This window comes from Macrotis lagotis, chromosome 1 (genome assembly GCF_037893015.1).
Source record: "Macrotis lagotis isolate mMagLag1 chromosome 1, bilby.v1.9.chrom.fasta, whole genome shotgun sequence".
NCBI lineage: Eukaryota > Metazoa > Chordata > Mammalia > Peramelemorphia > Peramelidae > Macrotis > Macrotis lagotis.
Window position 1 is genome coordinate 755,701,103 of NC_133658.1, and position 20,604 is coordinate 755,721,706.

At 43.2% G+C, this 20,604-nt stretch overlaps 3 protein-coding genes across 5 annotated transcripts in view; 1 reads left to right on the top strand and 2 right to left on the bottom strand.

Annotated features, from left to right (window-relative positions):
- Window positions 1-486: 486 nt before the first annotated feature.
- Window positions 487-7,779, bottom strand: FOXRED1 (FAD dependent oxidoreductase domain containing 1). Of its 2 annotated transcripts, none has more exons than XM_074216374.1 (12): window positions 7,431-7,779; window positions 5,523-5,743; window positions 3,933-4,043; window positions 3,559-3,677; window positions 3,206-3,300; window positions 2,937-3,038; window positions 2,525-2,601; window positions 2,148-2,308; window positions 1,915-2,044; window positions 1,582-1,686; window positions 1,085-1,343; window positions 487-907 (listed from the first exon to the last, which is right to left on the bottom strand). In XM_074216374.1, exons 1-11 carry the CDS (start codon window positions 7,588-7,590, stop codon window positions 1,089-1,091), a joined length of 1,536 nt encoding a protein of 511 aa, XP_074072475.1. In that variant the 5' UTR covers window positions 7,591-7,779; the 3' UTR covers window positions 487-907; window positions 1,085-1,088. The 2 variants fall into 2 exon arrangements, with proteins under 2 accessions (XP_074072475.1, XP_074072476.1); XM_074216375.1 differs by lacking the exon at window positions 7,431-7,779 and adding an exon at window positions 7,115-7,215.
- On the top strand, window positions 7,471-14,311 carry SRPRA (SRP receptor subunit alpha). Its single transcript, XM_074216373.1, has 14 exons — window positions 7,471-7,687; window positions 7,913-7,996; window positions 8,168-8,331; window positions 8,609-8,772; window positions 9,251-9,410; window positions 9,571-9,724; window positions 10,613-10,704; window positions 10,818-10,936; window positions 11,122-11,208; window positions 11,451-11,623; window positions 11,757-11,970; window positions 12,374-12,537; window positions 12,656-12,754; window positions 12,912-14,311. The coding sequence occupies exons 1-14, from the start codon at window positions 7,571-7,573 to the stop codon at window positions 13,038-13,040; spliced, it is 1,920 nt and encodes a 639-aa protein (XP_074072474.1). The 5' UTR covers window positions 7,471-7,570; the 3' UTR covers window positions 13,041-14,311.
- FAM118B (family with sequence similarity 118 member B) overlaps window positions 12,373-20,604 on the bottom strand; it is a 46,508-nt gene continuing 38,276 nt past the window's right edge. For both annotated transcript variants that reach the window (XM_074216377.1, XM_074216376.1), the window contains 2 exons: window positions 15,385-15,441; window positions 12,373-15,025 (listed from right to left, as the gene is read on the bottom strand). In XM_074216377.1, the coding sequence (XP_074072478.1) occupies window positions 15,012-15,025; window positions 15,385-15,441 (71 nt within the window). In that variant the 3' untranslated portion in view covers window positions 12,373-15,011. The remainder of the gene's footprint in view (window positions 15,026-15,384; window positions 15,442-20,604) is intronic.

A 20,604-nucleotide genomic window follows, 5' to 3' on the forward strand; every position in this document is an offset into this window, starting at 1 on the left:
GTCCATTAGCTCCTCTCTATTGCTTATAAATGTAGAGATCTCTCATCCTTAAAGTCTTCACTTAATTGTGCCATAATCTATTTCATAGCAAACTCCCCCAAAATGAACTGTTTTCTTTGTTCCTACATTCTCACCTCCCACTTCACTTCTCACCCTCTTACAATCTGGCTTCTGACCTCCTCATTCTACTTTTTCCCAAAACAATTCACCTGTGTATATTGAGTTGTGGTTAATGGGTAGTGTTGGTGGCAAATCTAACCCATTCTTGCTCTTCCAGTTCCTCCTTGCCTACTACCCTCACCCTATTTACTAAGGATTATGAATTCCTGGCTAGCAGCCATAGCAATGATGACTGGACCAGTATTCAGTAACTATGACACAGGAATGTTCAAGAGAAGTTTAGTTCTCCATGTCCTGAAAAGTCAGGTACAGTTAGAGGTTAACAAAGGCACTTACTCTTGACTTTAAAGAAAAGGGTACAGTGTGTTAATGGGGAAAGAATTAATTGGGTTTATTGATTGTTGAACAGGGTAAACTAATAAAAGTCAATGAGCTTGAGTTCAAAGTGTCCCCCAAAACCCAGATCTTAACTACTAAATAGTGAAGAAGTTCCTTGGGCAGGGACCAAATGAAGAGCTGGTCCTGGGCATTTCAGCACTCTTAATGGCTGTTGGGTCAAAATGCACCCATTTTGGTTTCCTGTTGAAAGTGAGTTCGAACTCTGATCAAGAAACAATCCCAGGAATCAGCCTCAGTTGTCTGTGTCCTCTCAGTGCTTGGGCAGCACAGCTCAGAGGCAGCAGTGCAGGAGGTTTGGGTACTTTAGAAGACTTGCATGCTGGTCCTTGATAATCTGAGAATGTTGATTTTAGTAGCTTTTCCCACATAGACAAAGGGGTGGATAGACCTGAAGGAAGATAAGTCAGTTAAAATAGGACATTAAGGGTAGGTCTGGCTAAATCAAGCTTTATTCCTGTTTGAGAAAAGGAGCCATGGCCATGATGGCATAAGATAGGAAGAGGGGTGTAGAAATAGGAAGGGACTGCAAACATGGGTAAGAGATGATGCCTGGTTTGATGCTTACAAGTTTAGATGATATTGCGTTCTAGGACCTTTTCCCCCAGATAGAATCGGGTGAAGGAGAATGGGTTCAGGTCAATAGTGCTAAAGTTTCCTTTCAGCAGTATTTCTGCCATAGCCCGTCCCACAGCAGGAGCATGCTGAAGCCCATGGCCACTGAAGCCTGAAGCAAAGTACATGTTGCAGACCAGGGGATGGGGGCCCACTATGCCATTCTGGTCAAATGTGTTGTAATCATAGTAGCCAGCCCAGGCACTCCGTACCTGCATGGGTTTAAGGAAAGTATTTTAATATTCTGATTCCCTGAACTTGGCAAACACTAACCCACCTCTCTACCCCATCATCCCCAGTTCTCTGATGGGATAAATGACCAAGGCTACCCTTAGGACCACCTTAACAGACTCCCCAGTGACAGAAGTAGGTTTAGAGAACTTCTATGGGAACCAGAATCCCCCAAGGCTATTTCCTAACCCCCTCCCCAGATTTCTCCCTGTCAGTTACCTTTAAGGAATTGAAAGCTGGAACCCTCTGGGCCAGATGGGGCCACACTTTTTCCTGAAAGAAGTCATGATCTACTACTAGATCTTGAGGATCTGGTTCCTCTTCCTAAGGAGAAACAGAGTATGGGAAAGGAGATAGGATCTTTTTTGCCACACAGATCACACTTTAGGCTTAGCAGGTGAAAAAACTTTGAGGAGACTATATAGTACCAAATGTGCTGGGCACACTTAGAAAATCCCTAAATAATTGGTGACCTGATAACCACAAGAGTATATTATTATCTAAATTCTATCCCTGCCATCCAAAGGTGTCATATGGAACCCCCCAGCTTACCTCTGCAGGGCTACAGCCACCTAGGTAGTAGCCGCCTAATCCTTCTCGTCTGAAATAGGCTCCACTGACATCTGTAAGTAATGGGGCCTCTAAGCCAGGGCCCTGAGGGCAATGCCAAACATATACATACCTGCCATAGCCAAGGAGAACAGAGTCAGGGAAGCCCTGGTCTACCTCCTCCAACCTGCCATCCTTGGCACTCTTCTTCCCGCACCCCTCCAGAACCCTAAAACCTTTTCCTTGGCTCCACAGGAAGCCTGGTGCCTTGCAAAGTGCCTGGGGGTCCAATGCCAATACCAGCCAGCTCTGCTACATGGCCAGACCAGGCCCCAGCAGCATTGATCACGATGGCACACTCCACAGGCTGGTACTCTAGGCTGTTGTTCATCTTCACCTGTGGGATGAAGGGTGCTTTAGAAGGGGAGAAGACAGGTGCCTGGCACCAGGCATCATAAAAGATTCATTCCTTTCTGATTTCTTGACTTTTGCATCATGACTAATTGAGCAAAAGATTAGCTCCCAAAGAAGCAGGCAAGGAAATGAGATGGATGTGAGGAGGGAAGGTTAAAATAAGAATGATCACTGCTCACTGCTTTGAGTACTTACTTACATGGACCTCATAAATTCTTTTAATGTTTACTTGTTCCCCTCTGGAAGTCACCATGGGACTTACTGAAGAGATTAATTCTGGAGAAGAAAAAGAAATGGCCTCTTGTGTTTCACAGAAGGAAGGTAAAGAGGAGCCCAGCCTGCCTACAAGGAGGGACAGTCCAGAAATAGGATGAAGACCAGAGTTTCTCACAAGTTTTGGGGAAAGTTGAGATCATATAATTAGGAAGAATGGGACTAAGTACAATGTGAAGAGGACTGAGATGATCCAAGAGAATCCAGGTTATACTAGAGTCTGGTCATTGGCTAGAGCAAGAGGGAGGGTATCCAGGACTACTGCCTTACTTAGCCTAGAGACAGAAATGAAAACCTCCATTCAGAGTCTAGTGAAAAGGAAAAGGAATGAAACTTACCTGTGACTTCCCCATGGCTGAAATGGACCCCCATAGACATAGCTTTTCGGCGAAGTCCCTGAAGCAGGCACCATGGGTCAAACCAGCCCTCGTTCTCCAGCCCTGGAAAGGAAAGACAGTGAGAATGGAGTGACTTTACCTATCCAAGTGGACAGAAGTCAAAGGCAGATGAAGTGTAGATTGACTAGAGAGACTGCCAACCCAGGGCTCTCAAACTCTGTTCTTTAGAAAAGGATGGTCCCTTCCTTCATTTCCTTGGGAAGTCTCACCATAAGATGCCAAGGCTACACCCTCTGTGTTGACCCATGGAAATTTGTTTTTAAGTTGTTCAGGGGACAGCAGACAAACTTGGGCTCCTTCTTGCCTAAGAAAAATGGAAGGGAGAAAGGTGAGAAGAATGCTTATATGGAAGCTCAGAACTGGAAAAACATCTGTTTTCATTAAGAGATGGGACTAGTTCCACCTTTATGACACTCTCAGTAGGAAGCAGTCTCTAGAAGTGGCATGGAGAAGTCTCAGACTTTCATCTTAAGTGACTTGCAAAGAAGGGTGGATAGAGCTGGGTACAGGATATGGAGAGTTCTCTGGAAGGAGCTGATTATAGTCCCTGTTGGGTACCCACCTCTGAACTTTGACATTGTGCTCCATCACTGGGGCATTTTCTTCTGAAGCCAGCAGAAGGTAACCTGAGGGATTGAACTGAATATCTAGGGGAGGCTCATCAGGAACAGCCAGGAATTCCTGTGGAATAAAGAGAATACTGGTGGAATGACAGCCATTATGTCCCATGGCAGAGCACTACCTGCAATGACAGAAAGACAGGCAGAGGCTCCCAGGCCTTGGATACTCCCGAATCTGGGAGGGTCTGGGAAGGAAGAACCCAGGCTCCTGAATCTAAGTGTAAACCCTGCTTTCCTCAGCAGACCAGGCCCCTTCTTTTCCTAGGCTAATGGCCCACTGACTCCTCCCCACCCCCTTCCCCAAGCCCTCATATACATTGATGTTACGAAGGAATTCAATGGAGAAGAGAGACAATTGTATGTTCTGAGGAATTGAGAACTGCTGCCGGATACCTCCTATGGAAAGCCCAGTGGAGGCCTGAGAGTACTGCAAAACACAAGATGGGAAAGAGGATTAATCAGTCAGTGGAAAAACATAATGAAAAGTCTTGTACTTGTATCAGTTTGAGTGGGAGGAGATCCATGCCCTCAAGAGATACAAGTAAAAGCAAATCAATAAGGAATCTTATATATCAATGCACAAATCAATTCAGATCAGCAGAAGTATACAAAAGGAGCATCATTTTGGTTAAAAAGGGCTGGGGACAGTGGGGAGTCCAAGATGTAAGTCAGAAATTAAAAAAAAATAGGCTTTTTAGAAAGCAACTGATAATATATGTAGTAAAAGTTGTAATCATACCCCTTAACTCAATTTTGTTGTTGGAATTTTTTTAAACGTATTTGCTCAGAGACTTTTAAAGCAGCATTATTTGTAATTGCAGAAAACTAAAAGCAATTTAATATTCAAAAAGTAATTGGTTACATTGTGATATGTTAAAACATAATGTCATACCATAATGAAATACGCATTATCAAAAATAAGAAATCTTGAAAAACCTTTAAGAAATAATGAAAAATAGGGGCAGCTAGGTGGCGTAGTGGATAAAGCACCGGTCCTGGAGTCAGGAGTACCTGGGTTCAAATCCGGTCTCAGACACTTAATAATTATCTAGCTGTGTGGCCTTGGGCAAGCCACTTAACCCCGTTTGCCTTGCAAAAAAAAAAAGTAATGAAAAATAAAAACACATAATCAGGAGATTATTAAATAAAAAAATGTAATTTCAAAAAAATTTAATTTGTTATTTAATAAAAGGAAAACTGAATTGGAATGAATTTTCAAAAAATTCCTGAGAGACTTAAAGGGAAGATTGCTATGATAACATAGACACTGGAATTCATTTTTTAAAATGTAAATAGTCAGGGGCAGTTAGGTGGTGCAGTAAATGGAGCACTGGCTGGAGTACCAGCCCTGGAAATCAGGAGAACCTGAGTTCAGATATGGCCTCAGACACTTAATAATTACCTAGCTGTGTGACCTTGGGAAGTCATTTACTTAAATAAAAAAATTTGCAAAAAAGTTACACTGATGAAACTGATGCTTAATATTAAGTTTAAAATGTGTAATTTAAACAAAGAAATTTAAATTATGTGATTTAAATGTAATTTAATGCATTGGGTAAAGGGAGCTACTGGAGAGACTTATTAAGGGAAGACACATGCTCAAATTGGCACGCATATAGGATGACTTGCAAAGGGCAGGGAGTGGATCCTGGAAAACAAGAGGCTGTGATGTCTGGTTATCTTAATCACAATTTGGTTTGGGGATCAGAGCTAGGAAAGCTCATTCTTGGAAATGGACCTGTGATTAACCATCTTCATAAAATACCTGAATTCCAGGGCAGAAGTTCCAAGGCAACTGGGGACAAACAACAATCACTTGCATTCTGACCTTCCCCTCTCTCTAAAAATTCCCTCCCAAGGTGGGGTAATATCTAACCTCCCTGACCCATTTTCTGCCAGTCCTCACCGTGGGATCCCGTTCCACCACCAGTACCCGTAAGGCATTTTTCCGCGTCTCCAGTCGCTTCAACCAATAGGCCACAGACCAACCAATCACACCACCCCCAATAATCACAATGTCTGCATGTTCTGGGGGCAGGTGGCTGGTGTCAGCAAATGGCTCCCAGGATCCTCCGGGCCAGGCCACCTGAAGTTTCTTCTTGAATTCTGTCCACTTCCCATTGCTGTCTGTAGGGAGAGGAATGGTTACCCTGGAATCTGAGAATTACCAGGCCAGGCTGACTGACATGTGGGATTAGCTTTTCCCACCTTAATAGCATTTCTCAAGACTCTCTAATTGTTTGAATGTAATGTCTCCTGAATGGTCTCCAAGTGCCTCTACCCACTGCCCTGGAGATCCTCAACAGTGATATGAGGCTGGTTACTTTAAAACACCACCACTCAAGGGGCTGCTAGGTGGTGCAGTGGATAGAGCCCCGACCCTGGAGTCAGGAGTACCTGAGTTCAAATCCGGCCTCAGACACATAATAATGACCTAGCTGTGTGGCCTTGGGCAAGCCACTTAACCCCATTTGCCTTGCAAAAAAAAAAACCCAAAAAAAACCCACCACCACTCTAGCTGTGGAATCTTGGGAAATCACTTAATCTACTCGGTTCTCAAATTTCCTCATCTGTAAAATAAGAGAGAACAGATGACAAAATCCATTTCTTTTTTTTTTTGCAAGGCAGTGGGGTTAAGCGCTTGCCCAAGGCCACAGCTGGGTCATTATTAAGTGGCTCTAGCCACTGCGCCACCTAGCTGCCTCTCAAGGTACTGCGCCGCCTAGCTGCCTCCCTCTCAAGGTCCGTTCCCTGGTAACGTTCTATGATCCTCTACTTTGAATGCTCTACTTGGGTAATTTAATCTAAGAATCCAAAGTCTAAAAGGGCAGTTTTTCAAACTCATTAACCTGGTATTAAAGTATCTTCCCAATCTAATTGTCCAACTCAGTGGACTTCAGTATTTGGGGTCAAAGGGCCTAGGTTTGAACTCTGTTCCGCTATTTGCAATTTTCTTATAGGGCAGGAATGTTTAATCAATCCGGGATCCAAAAGGTCCCCTTGACGGATTTCAACAGAGTCCGTGAACTTGGACAGGAAAAGAGTGGCCTCAAGTTTCACTAAAATCTCACCGAACTTCAGCATTTCTTTCTATTATTTTATAATATGACTCCCAGAGGGGTTCAGATGTTTACTATATATAAGTCGGGGACCCTGCTTCTGCAATGCCCGAGGAGGAGGTCGGCCTACAAGCTCTGAGATCCGGGGCCCGGGCCCTGTTTAGGAAGCGCGGAGGGAAAGCCAACCCGGGCGGCCCCCGGCCGTGCCATGCCATGCTCCCTCCGCTGCCCCAGCAGTAAACCGGGGCGATCACGGCGCGCCCCTGCCAGGCCACGCGGCAGCTCCAAAGCGCTCGGCACAGGGCCTGGCGCGGGAGGGCTCGGGCACGCGTCCCCTAATGCCAGCCGAATGCTCCCTCCCTCCAGGGGTACACTGAGGCGCGAGGCCAGGGCCGGGGGGGAGGGGCCGAGGCGGCGGATCCCGAGCGTCCCACGTTACCGGCACGGGGGCCTCCGCCGCGCGTGCGCAGGCCTCGGCTCGGCGATCCTCGGGAGAGCCCCAGCCGCAGCGCCCGCCGGAGCATGGCAGCGCACAGAGCCGCGGGCTCCTCGGCGTCATCTCCCCGTGCCGCTCGCGGGCGGCTCCCATTGGCTTACTGCGGGAGCCACCCCACAAGCGATTGGTCAGGATCACCACGCAATCCCCAACCAGCCCTGGCTCCGCCCCTGACTTTCATTGGCCCGCTTCAGGACGCGCCGGCCTCCGGGGACCGGGTTGGGAGCGAGGGGAGAGGAAACCCCCCCCTCCCCGAAACCTGAGGCGGAAGTGCGGCTGCCGGGCTTCCGGGGCCGCTGGTGTGACGTGTCCCGCGCCTGGCGCAGCAGGAAGCGGCGGCGATCGCGGCCCGAGGCGCCCGGCTGCGGCCCGCTCCCCCGGCCTTCCTCCGCCGCCGCCATGCTCGACTTCTTCACCATCTTCTCCAAGGGCGGGCTCGTGCTGTGGTGCTTCCAGGGCGTGAGCGACTCGTGCACGGGGCCCGTCAACGCGCTGATCCGCTCCGTGCTGCTGCAGGTGGCGCCCCCCGCCCCGCCGCCCCCCGGGGAGGGCCCCTCCGAGCCTCCGGCCCGGGAAACGCCAACTGCCGCCGCCGGGCGCCGCCCCTCCTCCCGCGCCCGGCGGCTCGCCCCTGCGCGCGCGCGTGTGCGTGTGCGGCCCCCTCCCCCTGCCCGTGTCCCCCGCCCCAGGCTGGCGCCCAGAGCCCCCCCTCACTCCCGCCGGGTCTGTGTCTCCCTTTAGGAGCGGGGAGGCAGCAACTCCTTCAACCATGAGGCACTCACACTCAAATACAAGCTGGACAACCAGTTTGAGCTGGTGTTCGTGGTAAGTGGGCTTTGTGTGTTGGAGGCGGACGGACTGGTTGGGAAGAGGAGGACAGGGAAACCTGCCAGGTGTCTGGGTGAGGCTCCAGGGGCCATTCGTTAGTCATCGGGCATCCTCCTTTGGAAGTTGGAGTACAAACGTGTCCTCTCTTCTGTTTCCTAACTGAGACAGGTTGGTTTTCAGAAGATCTTAACGTTAACGTATGTAGACAAATTGATAGATGATGTGCATCGACTCTTCCGAGACAAATATAGAACGGAAATCCAACAACACAATGCCCTGAGTCTACTAAATGGCACCTTTGACTTCCACAGTGACTTCATGCGGCTCCTTCGGTAGGGAACCCCTGCTTCTTGCCACCAGTTGGCACAACTGAATAGGACACCAGAGGGGCAGGCTTATTATATGTGGATAATGCATAATGCAAGTTGGCTGGAAGCAACCCTTGAAGGCATACTATGTAGAAAGATTTCAATCTGTATGACAAAGTCACAGATCTCTGAATTAAATATAAGGTGGGGTTCTGGAAATTGTGGGATTACTTTACCTCAGCCTTGGCTTTCTTTTGTGTGGGGAAGAAAAAAGTAATTATCATCCCTTATCAACCTACAGGGAAGCAGAGGAGAGCAGTAAGATACGTGCTCCCACTGCCATGAAGAAATTTGAAGATTCTGAAAAGGCCAAGAAAACTGTGAGGTCCATGATTGAGATACGAGGGGAGAAGCCCAAGGAGAAAGCTAAGAGCAACAAGAAAAATAAAGGGGCTAAGAAAGAGGGTGAGGCTGGGATCCATGAGTATGTGAGGTATTGGGCTGTTAAGCTTAGCTATTATGTTCAGATACTTGGTTCTTAGACATCCCATTCGCAGCTACCCTGATAATTCTTATCACCTCTCATTTCTTCCTTGCAATGCCAGTGATTTTCAAGGAGTTTTCAGTACTAATATTCTTTTAGGTGTCTTATCACTATGGAGAGGCTTTCCTCTCCATATTAAACTTAATTAGGACATAATCAAAATTTGTGTTGTAATTGAAAAAAAATTTTTTTAAATCTTTAAAGTGCTTTACATACTCATTGAGCTTCACAACATCCACTTTATAGGGGGAAAACTGGGGCCCAGATAGGTTTTGCTTATTGTCATTACAGCTAATGTCAGAGGCAGGATGTGACCTCAATCCTAATTCCCAAGTTCAGCAGTTTCTCCATTTTACTCTGCTGCCTCACTTAATAAAGTTTCTCTCTCTCTCTCTCCAGGTCCTGAAGGCTCCTTACCTGTCAACAAAGGGGCCCCTACAGGAAAGCCTGATGTCCCAGTTGGTCCTGGGGATGGGGTGGAACTGTCCAAAGAAGAGCTGATGCGCAAGAAGAGAGAAGAATTCATGCAGAAGCATGGGAGAGGTGCTGAGAAGTCCAGGTGAGTTGGCCATGTCATACTTTACTCTTTATTCCCCTACCCAAGGTGGTCATGTTTAGCTTTCTTGAGAAGGAAGACTTAGAACTAATCTCTGGATGTGTGGGAAGACTTATACATTTTTTTCATCTACTATTTATTTTTCCTGCCAACCCCTTCTCAGCAAGTCCTCAAAATCAGATGCACCAAAGGAGAAAGGCAAAAAGGCACCTCGGGTATGGGCACTGGGTGGTTGTGCTAACAAAGAAGTCTTGGATTATAGCCCACCTACCACTAATGGAACCCCTGAAACCACCTTGCAAGAGGACATCAATCTGGTAAGAAGGAAGATGAAGGTTGTGGATGTGGCATAGATAGTGGGGACTAGGAAAGGCTCTCTATTATGAGCAGAATTAAAGTAGGAAGAGGAATAGGACAAAGCACCATAGCTTCTAGGCACCTGGATGGCATAGTGGATTGAGTGGCAAATCCAGAGTTAAGAAAATTCATCTTTTCTGAGTTCAAATCTGGCCTTAGACATATATTAGCTTCCTGACACTAGGCAAATTATTTTTATTTTTTATTTTTGTAGTTTTTGCTAGGCAATGGGGTTAAGTGGCTTGCCCAAGGCCACACAGCTAGGTAATTATTAAGTGTCTGAGGCCAGGTTTGAACTCAGGTACTCCTGACTCCAGGGCTGGTGCTCTATCCACTGCACCACCTAGCCACCCCTGGGCAAGTTATTTCACCCTGTTAGCTTCAGTTTCCTCATTTGTGAAATGAGCAGGAGAAGGAAATGGCAAACTACTTCAGTAGTTTTGCCAAGAAAATCCCAAATAGGGTTTTAGAGTTATACATGGCTAAAACCATGGAACAACAATCAGTTCTTTCAGGTCCTCTTTTGTGGTGAGTGTAGAAACCTTTAAAATAAAGTAATATATAGAATAGTGGCTTTCAAACTTTTTTTGGTCTCAAGAACACATTTTATATGAGTTATCTATTAACATTTACTACAATAGAAATTAGTATTATTATGAACATAATTTTGATCATGTGAACCCTCCCCCCCCCCCCGCAAAGGCTTAGGGACCCCAACTCACATTTTGAGAACAATTGATCCAGAACACTGGGTCATTATAACTGGTTCGTGGTTTTGGATTTGTGGGGCAATATGTCTCAATCCTATTGTCACTAATTATGCCTTTCTCCCCCTTCGTAATCCTTAGATTCGAGGAACTCAGGCAGGGGGGCAGCTACAAGATTTAGACTGCAGCAGTTCAGATGATGAGGGAGTCACTCAGAACTCAGCAAAACCCAGGTAGGGGATGATTTGGGGGTTGGAGGAAGAATGGAGGTGGGTGTTAGATGTTGTAAGCTCCCTATTTTAGAGTCTTAGATTACTGGGTACTTAATAGTTTTTTCTCTCTCCAGTGCTACAAAAGGAGCTTTGGGGGGCATGTTTGGGATGCTGAAAGGCTTGGTTGGCTCTAAGAGCTTAAGTCGTGAAGACATGGAATCTGTGTTGGACAAGATGCGAGACCATCTCATTGGTAAGGCCCAAGGAGCTGGGGAAAGGCCCTTGTTTGCAAGGGTGGGGATTTCCCCAGGGAAAGGGGCCCTGTCTCATTCTGTGAGCCAAGGCCAGGGATACCTCCCAACCAGCTCACTGGTAAGGGTCAAAGCAAGTTCTGCTGATATGGTTCTTACATATACCTGGCCTGTTCTGTGCCCTCAGCTAAGAATGTGGCTGCAGACATCGCTCTCCAGCTTTGTGAATCTGTCGCCAATAAGCTGGAAGGGAAGGTGATGGGCACATTTAGCAGTAAGTATCACCCTAGCTAAAGCATTCTCTGCTTAATGTTCTCATTCTTTAACATTTGGGGAATATGCTGAAATGAAATTGGAAGACTCTTAGCTTGGGGTTGTTATTAAATAGTAGAGATGGTAGCAGTACAGGACTGTGTTTGCCCAGATCATTACAGGGACTGGTGGCATTAGTACTCCAGAATTCTCTCTCAGAGTGCCATGTCTTATTAGGTGCTCTTTTCCCCTTTCTGCTTCCAGCTGTGACTTCAACAGTAAAGCAGGCTCTGCAGGAGTCTTTGGTACAGATATTGCAGCCACAGCGGCGTGTGGACATGCTCCGAGATATTATGGATGCCCAGCGCCGTCAGCGTCCTTATGTTGTTACTTTCTGTGGGGTCAATGGAGTGGGAAAGTCTACAAATCTTGCCAAGGTAAGGACTGTTCTCCAGCTTTGCTTTCACATTCTACCTTACAGCTGCCATTATCTGTTGTTCTTATGTCACTCGTCTTAAATGCCCCATATCCAGGACCATCTTTCCACAAAGTGCTTTTTTCCTCACACAGATCTCCTTCTGGTTATTGGAGAATAATTTCAGTGTCCTCATTGCTGCCTGTGACACATTTCGGGCAGGGGCGGTGGAACAGCTGCGCACCCACACACGGCGTCTTAGTGCTCTGCACCCTCCAGAGAACCATGGTGGCCGAACCATGGTGCATCTGTTTGAGAAGGGCTATGGCAAGGATGCTGCTGGCATTGCCATGGAGGCCATTTCTTTTGGTACAGTTCTTAGGGGCAAGATGGAACTGATGATGACTTGATTCTTTCCTGGTTTCACACCACATTTTTTTTTTCTGGGTGGGTTGGCAAAGCCTCAAGAATATCACCTTTATAAAGATCAGAGTTAGGCCTTATAGAGTTCTTGAATTGCTTGTGCTTTATGACTAGCTCAAATTTCAGCTTTTGTCACCAGATGGTAGCTTAACCTAAGACAAAATTCCATTGTTTGATTTTCTAATAATTATATTTAGAACCCAGGCTTGATAAAGGGAGTGAACGAATTTTTAATACAGTCCTGGTAAGACTGACAAAAGGCTAAAGTTAAAAGGGGGGGCTATCCAGATGTTGCAGTCACCTTCCCCCCTCCCAGATCCATTTGATATGACAGATGTTCTCTCTGCAGCTCGGAATCAGGCCTTTGATGTGGTCTTGGTGGATACAGCTGGCCGAATGCAAGACAATGCACCCCTGATGACTGCCCTAGCCAAACTCATTGCTGTCAACACACCTGACTTGGTGCTGTTTGTAGGGGAGGCCTTGGTGGGAAATGAAGCTGTAGATCAGCTGGTAAGTGACTCTTTGCTTACTTCTTTCTATCATTTTCATGGCAGCTGGTAAGTGACTCTTTGCTTACTTCTTTCTATCATTTTCATGGCATGGCTTTTAACCTTTTCCCCCCTTGCAGGTAAAATTCAACAAAGCTCTGGCTGATCATTCTATGGCTCAGACACCCAGGCTCATTGATGGCATTGTTCTCACCAAATTTGATACCATTGACGACAAGGTAAAAAGGCAGTGAATATGGAGTAAAGTAAATCTTAAGGACAGGGATCTTTCGTGATACACAAAGAAGCCAGTAGACTTAAAAAATGCTATTTTCCCCATCTTGTTCTCAGTGAATGGGTTATAATTGACCAGAGTGTTTCCTTTCCCTGTTGCAGGTGGGTGCTGCCATTTCTATGACATACATCACAAGCAAACCCATTGTCTTTGTTGGAACTGGCCAGACCTACAGTGACCTGCGTAGCCTCAATGCCAAGGCTGTGGTGGCTGCCCTCATGAAGGCCTAACTTGGTGCAGCTCCCCATACCAAATCACTGCTTTCCTCTACCCTTTCCACCCCTGTGTCAAGAATGTTCTTTGGAGTAGGAGATCAACTTGTCGTGAATGTATTGCAAACACAGAATAAAGGGAGCTCCAGGGGCTTGCAATTTTCCCAGAACCTTGTCCCGGCCAGCCTCCCCACCCAACCTAGATTCTCCCATCTGCAAGGAGGGCCCAATCATGTTTCAATCACTGCCTGTTGACCCTCAGTGCAGCCCTGTGGTTTCTCTCCCACCCAACTCAGGGGTCCCCTTCACTTTGCCTATACTGTACTGTCTCATTACAGCTTTGACCAATGGCTGGAAGACCCTGACACCAGAGCTTTCTATTTATCCACACTGTGAGTGTGGTCCGAGGGACCTCTGTGCCTAATAAGCAGCTTCAGATTCAAGTGTGATTTGGGACTTCTACCAAAGCAGCCCTAGGTCTTGATTTGGCACTAATCACTGAGACATCCTTGGCTTTCATTCCTTATTTATGTGCTATGGCACAGGATAGAATCTACCACCTCAGTCAGTGTATGACATGTTCTTAATTGCTGCTAATTCTGACAACTGTAGCTCACTCATAACTGTAAAACATACAACTAGGCCAGGGTGACCTGTTACAACTGAAGAGGCTTAGAAAAGTCCCTGCTTCCTTCAGCAAAACTTCCCAAACAAGGGAAGTGAAGCTGCAGTGTGCAATTAGGCTTGTTGGCCTTTAACACACCCTCCCAGCCCTTTCCTAGAGTTCATCTGTGAGCTTTGCATGTTGACCTTCCTTGGAATCCTACTGGAAAGGTGTATCTTTCCCATTTCCCATCCTTTACCCTTCCCAGCAGATCCTGTTAAGGGAGGCTGGCGGCTTCCTTACCCCATCCTCTCCAGAGTGCCTGGTATACAAGTGCTACGTTGAAGAATACAAACTCTTGTTAAGATTTGTCTTGTAGCTCAGTATTGCAGATGTGCTGTTAGTGCAATAAGGTAAAGGCTGTCTGCCCAGAGAAATACATAATTTATATAAAGAAAATAAATTTCATAAATAATGCTGCTTTTTTTTGTTTGCAATGGTAGTATCTGAGCGTCGACTTGTGTGATTTTGTTTTAGCTGTAAATCCTGACATTTTAGCCACTTTTAATCTTCCAAGTATGTAATGACAAGATTGAGAAGCTTCTCTAGGTGTAAGACAAAAGAGATGTAGCATCTATTTAATTGCTGTAGATGGAAAAAAAATTCCAAAACTTGTATATTCCTAAAACTCCATAATAACCCTTTTGTACTGGAGATTTCTGATTGTTAAATATTTATTATAAATAAATCCCTTCTTTATTGTAAAGAAACTAGGACCAGTGCAAATTCTAACTTACTGATGACTTGCCCTAGAATAAGATGTTCCACTGAGTGTAGATGACCCTATGATTAAAGCTAGGGTCTGAGAAAGTAAATGAACAGGCTTTTATTACAGCTCAGATATGCAAAATACTGTACATTGTAAAAGATCTAGAAAACTAGAGCTTCAAGTCATGTTTAAAAAAAGCCATTAAGCTTAATTGAAAAACCAAAGTACAGAGTACAAAACTGCAGCAGGGACCTGGCAGCTCCATGGCATCTAGATCCCAAGTCCTTCATGCAGAGATGCTACCACAACCAGGAGAGGTATCACATTGATCTGTTCAGTGGACACAAGTGTGTCCAACCCATTAAGGGCCCAGTGGTCACTCAGGTATTCTTGGAAGTGGAACAGGCAGCAGGATAACCACACCCAGCAGGAACCAAACACAAAAGGAACAAGGTAGACCCCTTTTCAGTTTCTCCCCTGAACCTCCAATCTCTTCTGCGTTTTGGTATTTTCTGGGAGCTGTTGGATTCTTGTAAGATTGCTTGTTAAACACTGTCTGTGATGGGGCCTGAGAGCTGTGGCTTTTGCTCTAATTGTGTTGGGGTTTTTTGGCCCCTCATGTACTACACCCTGTGGGGGGAGAGAGAAAAATGTAAATGATACTAAAATGTCACTTGAAAAAAGATAGCTGTACCATTCTCTACAGCTGTAGAGATTTAGGACCTTAGCTAGCTCTTGCAATCATATCACTGTTATGACACTAACACAGACAGCTCAAACAACTGATGATTATATATCTTTGTCACTTGCATGCAGATCTTAAATTTTTAACAATGACTAAAGCAGTCATATCCTGCAATACACAGTTTACCTTTTACAGTATTTCCTAAGTCACCAAAAGACTTCCCATTATAGGAGGGAGCACAGTGCTTAATACTTAAATCTGTATGCTAACTTCAGAGTCAAGTAGAAGAAAAAGTAGTTTGTACCTCTTATTTCATTGTGTGCTGCAGATGAACCATTTAGCTGACCTTCTCTTGCCAACCCTGTCAAACAAAGGAATATGATGTTCATGGTTAAGATTTTAGAAAAACAATCAGAAATCTAGGTAGATTAACATTCAGTGGCTACAAATAAGTGGTGAACACCCAAACTCTGCAAATCAATACCAGAGTTCTAAAGTAAAAAGAATCCTTGGGTTCTTAACCTAGGGTGTCTCCAGACATCTGTGGGTAAATTTCAGGGAGGTTTTTGAACTTGGATGGGAAAAAAAAAATTATATATTTTCACTGACTTCTAACTGAAATTTAGTACGTTCTTCAATTACAAATTTTTTAAAAAATTATTCTATAAAGGAATTTCAGCTAATTGTCAGGAGTCCATGGCACAAAAAAGATTAAGAATCCCTCATCTGTAATGGAATCACAAATATGTAATAGAGGGAAAGATAGTGGCAAAGGACTCAAGAGTCAATGGGGCAAATGGCTGCCGTATGTAGCTAATTCTGAGGTCTGTTACCTTTCAAGAGTAGTTTGTTGTTTGGGTGAAGGCCCAAATTAGTGTTTTTGAGCATTGGTACAAGACTTGTTTGCAATATAGGACAAATGTACAAATGAAAAACTCCACTTGCAACAAAAAGGTTACTGTTCTCCCACAGGTTTCTATGGCCAGGTTTACAAAATTCATACAAACAAATTCAGGCAAGCCCTGGAATGGACTCAAAAAGGGGCATTATGAGATACAATGGATTAAATGATATAAGAGTCAGCAACTTAAGACTTACACACCAGTTGGAGCTCTTTTTAAAAAAAATCTAATTTGCTGAGAACTGAAGAGCCAAGTTGGATATCATGGATTTCTTTTAAGTTTCTTTAGTTTTTTAGTTTTCTTCAGATACATGTAAAAGCAATTTTAACATTCATTTTAAAAACTTTTGAGTTAAAAATACTCCCTTCTTCCCCTACCCCCTGCTCCACTGAGAAGGCAAACAATTTGATGTAGGCTATACATGTGCAGTCATGCAAAACATTTCCCTAAGTCATAATGTGAAAGAAAGTATAGACCCCCCCCCCAAAAAAAACAAAAAACAAAAACCAAGCAAATGAACAAAATACAACTCCTTAAGAAAAACAACGATTGGGAAGTATGCTTCAAACTTTATTGAGACACCATTCTTTTTCTAAGGATGGCTAAACATTTTTCACCATAAATCCTTCAAATTGTCTTGGATCACTATTGCTGAGAACAGCTAAATCAATCTTACAATATTGCTGTTACTTTGTACACATGTTTCATTGTGCACCAGTTCATGTGAGTCTTTCCAGGTTTTCTGAAAACATCCTATTCATCATTTTTTAGTATAATAGTAAACCATTATCACTTACCACAATTTGTTCAGCCATCCTAAAATTGATAGGAATCCCCTCAATTTCCAATCCTTTGCCACCAAAAAAGGGCTGCTATTAATATTTTTTGTACATATTTGTCCTTTTCCTCTTTTTAAAAACTTTTTTGGAATACAGATGTAGTAGTGGTATTGCTAGGTCAAAGTATATGCATGTAAACCCTTTAGGCATAGCTCCAAATTGCTCTACAGAATGGCTGTATCAGTTCGCAACTCCTACAACAATACATTAATCTCATTTTTCCCCACAACCCCTTTAATATGTTATTTTCCTTTACTGTCCTATTAGCAAAACTAGTAGGTACCAGTTAGTACCTCAGTATTATTTTAATCTGCATATCTCCAATCAATAGAGAGCTTTAAAAATATGGTTATGGATATTTTTGATTACTTCATCTTAAAACTTCATACTTTTTGATCATTTATAGATTGGGGAATGGCTCTTATTTTTACAAATTTGACTCAGTTCTCATGTTTGAGAAATGAGGCCTTTATCAGAGAAATTTGCTTCCAAAATTTATTTCAGTGACTATTGCTAACTATATTTCCTTTTCTCCTATTTCTCCCTTATTCTATTCTTTCACCTTATCCCTCCTCAAAAGTGTTTTGCTTCTGACTACCTCCTCCCCCAATTTGCTCTCCCTTCATCACCTCCCCTTTCCTTATTACCTTCCCCTACTATTCTTGTAGAGCAAGACAGATTTCTATAACTAGTTGAATGTGTATGTTATTTCTTCTTTGAGACAATTCTAGATAATCATGAATTTCTAAATTTAGATGAAGTATGAGAATACATGGAATCCAAAAAGCATAGAAGCAGAATCCAAAGCATGAAGAAATGACAAGTTATGATCACTTCAAGTCTTTCCACTTTTCTTTCATACTTTGAAACCACTGTACTGTCATGTCCTGATGCAAGATTCAAGTTTGTCTAAAAGTTTGCTGATCTCATATCCAGGTTTTTGAGGATCTTATGCAATTAGAAATGTTTCTTCATATCTTCTCTTTATTCTAGAAGCTGTAGGAAGAAGAATATCAAGCAGTTTGTCTTCAGCCTCTATTTCTTCTGGTGTCAACTCTGACATCCGTAGATTATTTCTGAGTTGTATGGCTAGAAAAGCTGTTAGACTGCAACAGGTCTTTTAGGTTTTGTTTATCTTCTCATTGTAAATTTTTTTCAAATATAAGTTGAACTTGATGGTCTTCCAATTCCAAAATTTTCTGATTTGTATCTAGCAGTCCTTAGAGCAAGTTATTTAGAGGAAACCCAAATGGGGCCCATCACTGGGGACTTTGTATTCAGGCATTTGTGGCAGGACAGTATAGGAACTCAAGTATATGTGTACTTTTCTGAGGTTTCAACATAGAAATAGATTTAAGAAAAAGAGCTCCACATGCTAGCTGAACCCTTCAGCTAACCCCCCCAAAAAAGAGGAAGGGAGGAAAAAGAAAATAAAGACCTGTTCCTCTTAATGTGGTCTAAGATGGCATTAGCTTTCTTGGATGCCACATCACAAGACTGACTCATTGAATTTATATTCTAAAATCTGCCAAACCTTGCCAAATAAAATTCTGGCCAGCTATACCTTTTCCATCTTGAACTTGTGGAGTTTTCAACATCAAGTGTAAGAATTTACATTTATTCCTATTAAACTTATTTTAATGTTCTAGGTCTTTTATTATTATTATTAATTTATTTTTATTAGATGGCATAGTGGAAAGAGCACTGGCCTTGGAGTCAGGAGGATGGGAATTTGAATCTGGACTCACATTTGACTGTTACTTGCTATGTGACCTTAGGGAAGTCACTTAACCCTGATTGTCTTATATCCAGGGTCATCTCCAGTCATCCTGATTTATATCTGGTCACCCAGATGGCTCTAGAAGAGAAATATAGCACCCCCTCACTCAAATCTAATTCACATGCTTATGATGGCATCACCTCCCCAATGTCATGGTCTTTTTTGAAAATGAAGGACAAACATCATCATCATCATCATCATTATTATTATTGTTGTTATTGTTACTATTATCATTAGGTCTTTTATTCCACAGTATTTCTTCTTTCCATAGCAGAAGTGCTTGGAGACAAACAAAATTGAAATTATAATTCTGATTTCACAACTAGAATAATTTTCCACTCAATTTTCCAGTCTAGTGTTAGTTTAGCAAGTTATTCTTTAAGCAGGCTATGACATCATTGCTCCCAATACTATGCTAAAAAAGGTTTTAAAAGTCTATGATTGGGGCGGCTAGGTGGCGTAGTGGATAAAACACTGGCCTTGGAGTCAGGAGTACCTGGGTTCAAATCCGGTCTCAAACACTTAATAATTTACCTAGCTGTGTGGCCTTGGACAAGCCACTTAACCCCATTTGCCTTGCAAAAACCTAAATAAAAAAAAAAAATCGAGGAAAGCCCTCCTAACCTGTGTTAAGAAAAAAAGTAATACAATAAGCCCAACATCTGAACTGAAATCTGGTATGTAGTTTTTGATTTCCACATTCCTTTCTCAGAGCAATTTTCCAACTTTTGGTGTCACAGCACATTATTGTTGTTCCTCTGCAAAACTTTCTGAAACAGTTATTAAAGAATAGGGTAAATTAAACTTTGAAAATTTCACAACTACTAGAAAAATCCTAAAGCACTGTAAAATCAGAGCTTTAATCAAATTTCAAGTAATTGGCCTTTTGTACTAGAGGACACAGCCCAGGTGCATTTAGACACTTAATAGCCTAATTTCTAGATTTTCTACTACTTTGAGGGAAAGGAATAAATTTTTATTTACTGCAACTAGTCCAGTAGAATTTTCTCTTGACACAACCCATCAGTCAGCAAGTCCTTATAGAGCAGGAGTTCATACCATCAGATATGGTTTAGATGCACAAAAGGGGATTTTCCCAGAAGCATGTGCTCCGATTTCTACCTATATGACTCAAGACTGCCTTGCCCTTATGGAGTTTATAGTCTAATAGGGAAACAATCCTCAATTAAGTGTATTAGTTCAAAGCCACCACCATTATTCTACTCCTAGGCTTGCAATGTAAACATTCTCCCTGCCTTCTCTCACCTCACAGATCAAGTTAGTTGCAGTCTTATTTCAGCATCCACAATATTCAACATCTTTTTGTATCTTATCCTTTCCCTCTATTCCCACTGCCACCATCTCAATCTATACTCACTGAGAGTATTGCGATGGCCTTCTAAACCCTGCTTCAAGTCTCTTTTCACTCCAGTTTTAACATATTCATTGCTGCCAAATAAATTTTCCTAAAATGCAGATATGATCATGTGATCCTCTTACTTAATAAGTTCCAGTGGTTCTCAACTGCCTCATAACTTTTAAAGTCCTTTATAAGTTGACCCCAACTCAATGTCCAAGCTTTATTTATTACTTTATTTTATATTACCCTTCTTGTACTCTGCAGTTCAAACATGTTTTCTCTCTGATCCTCACATAACACACTAATCATCTCTATGCCTTGGGTCAAGCCTGGAATTCCCTCTTCACTTCCACTTTACCTGCAAAATCTATTCCTTTTTTCTCCTGATTTCTTCATATACCTGTTTTTTTTTTCATATTTAAATGTTTCCCTTGTTTCCTTTTTTTCTCCTTTACCTAAATCTGAAGTACCACTTTCTAGATAAATCCTTTCCTGATCCAATACATGCTACTGTCCTCCACTTCCTTAACTCCTTTGTATTTATTTATATATACTAATGCTTTTCTTAATATGTTTGGATAGATAGAAGATGCAGTAGATAGTCTTGGAGCCAGAAAGGCTCATCTTCCTGAGTTCAAATTTG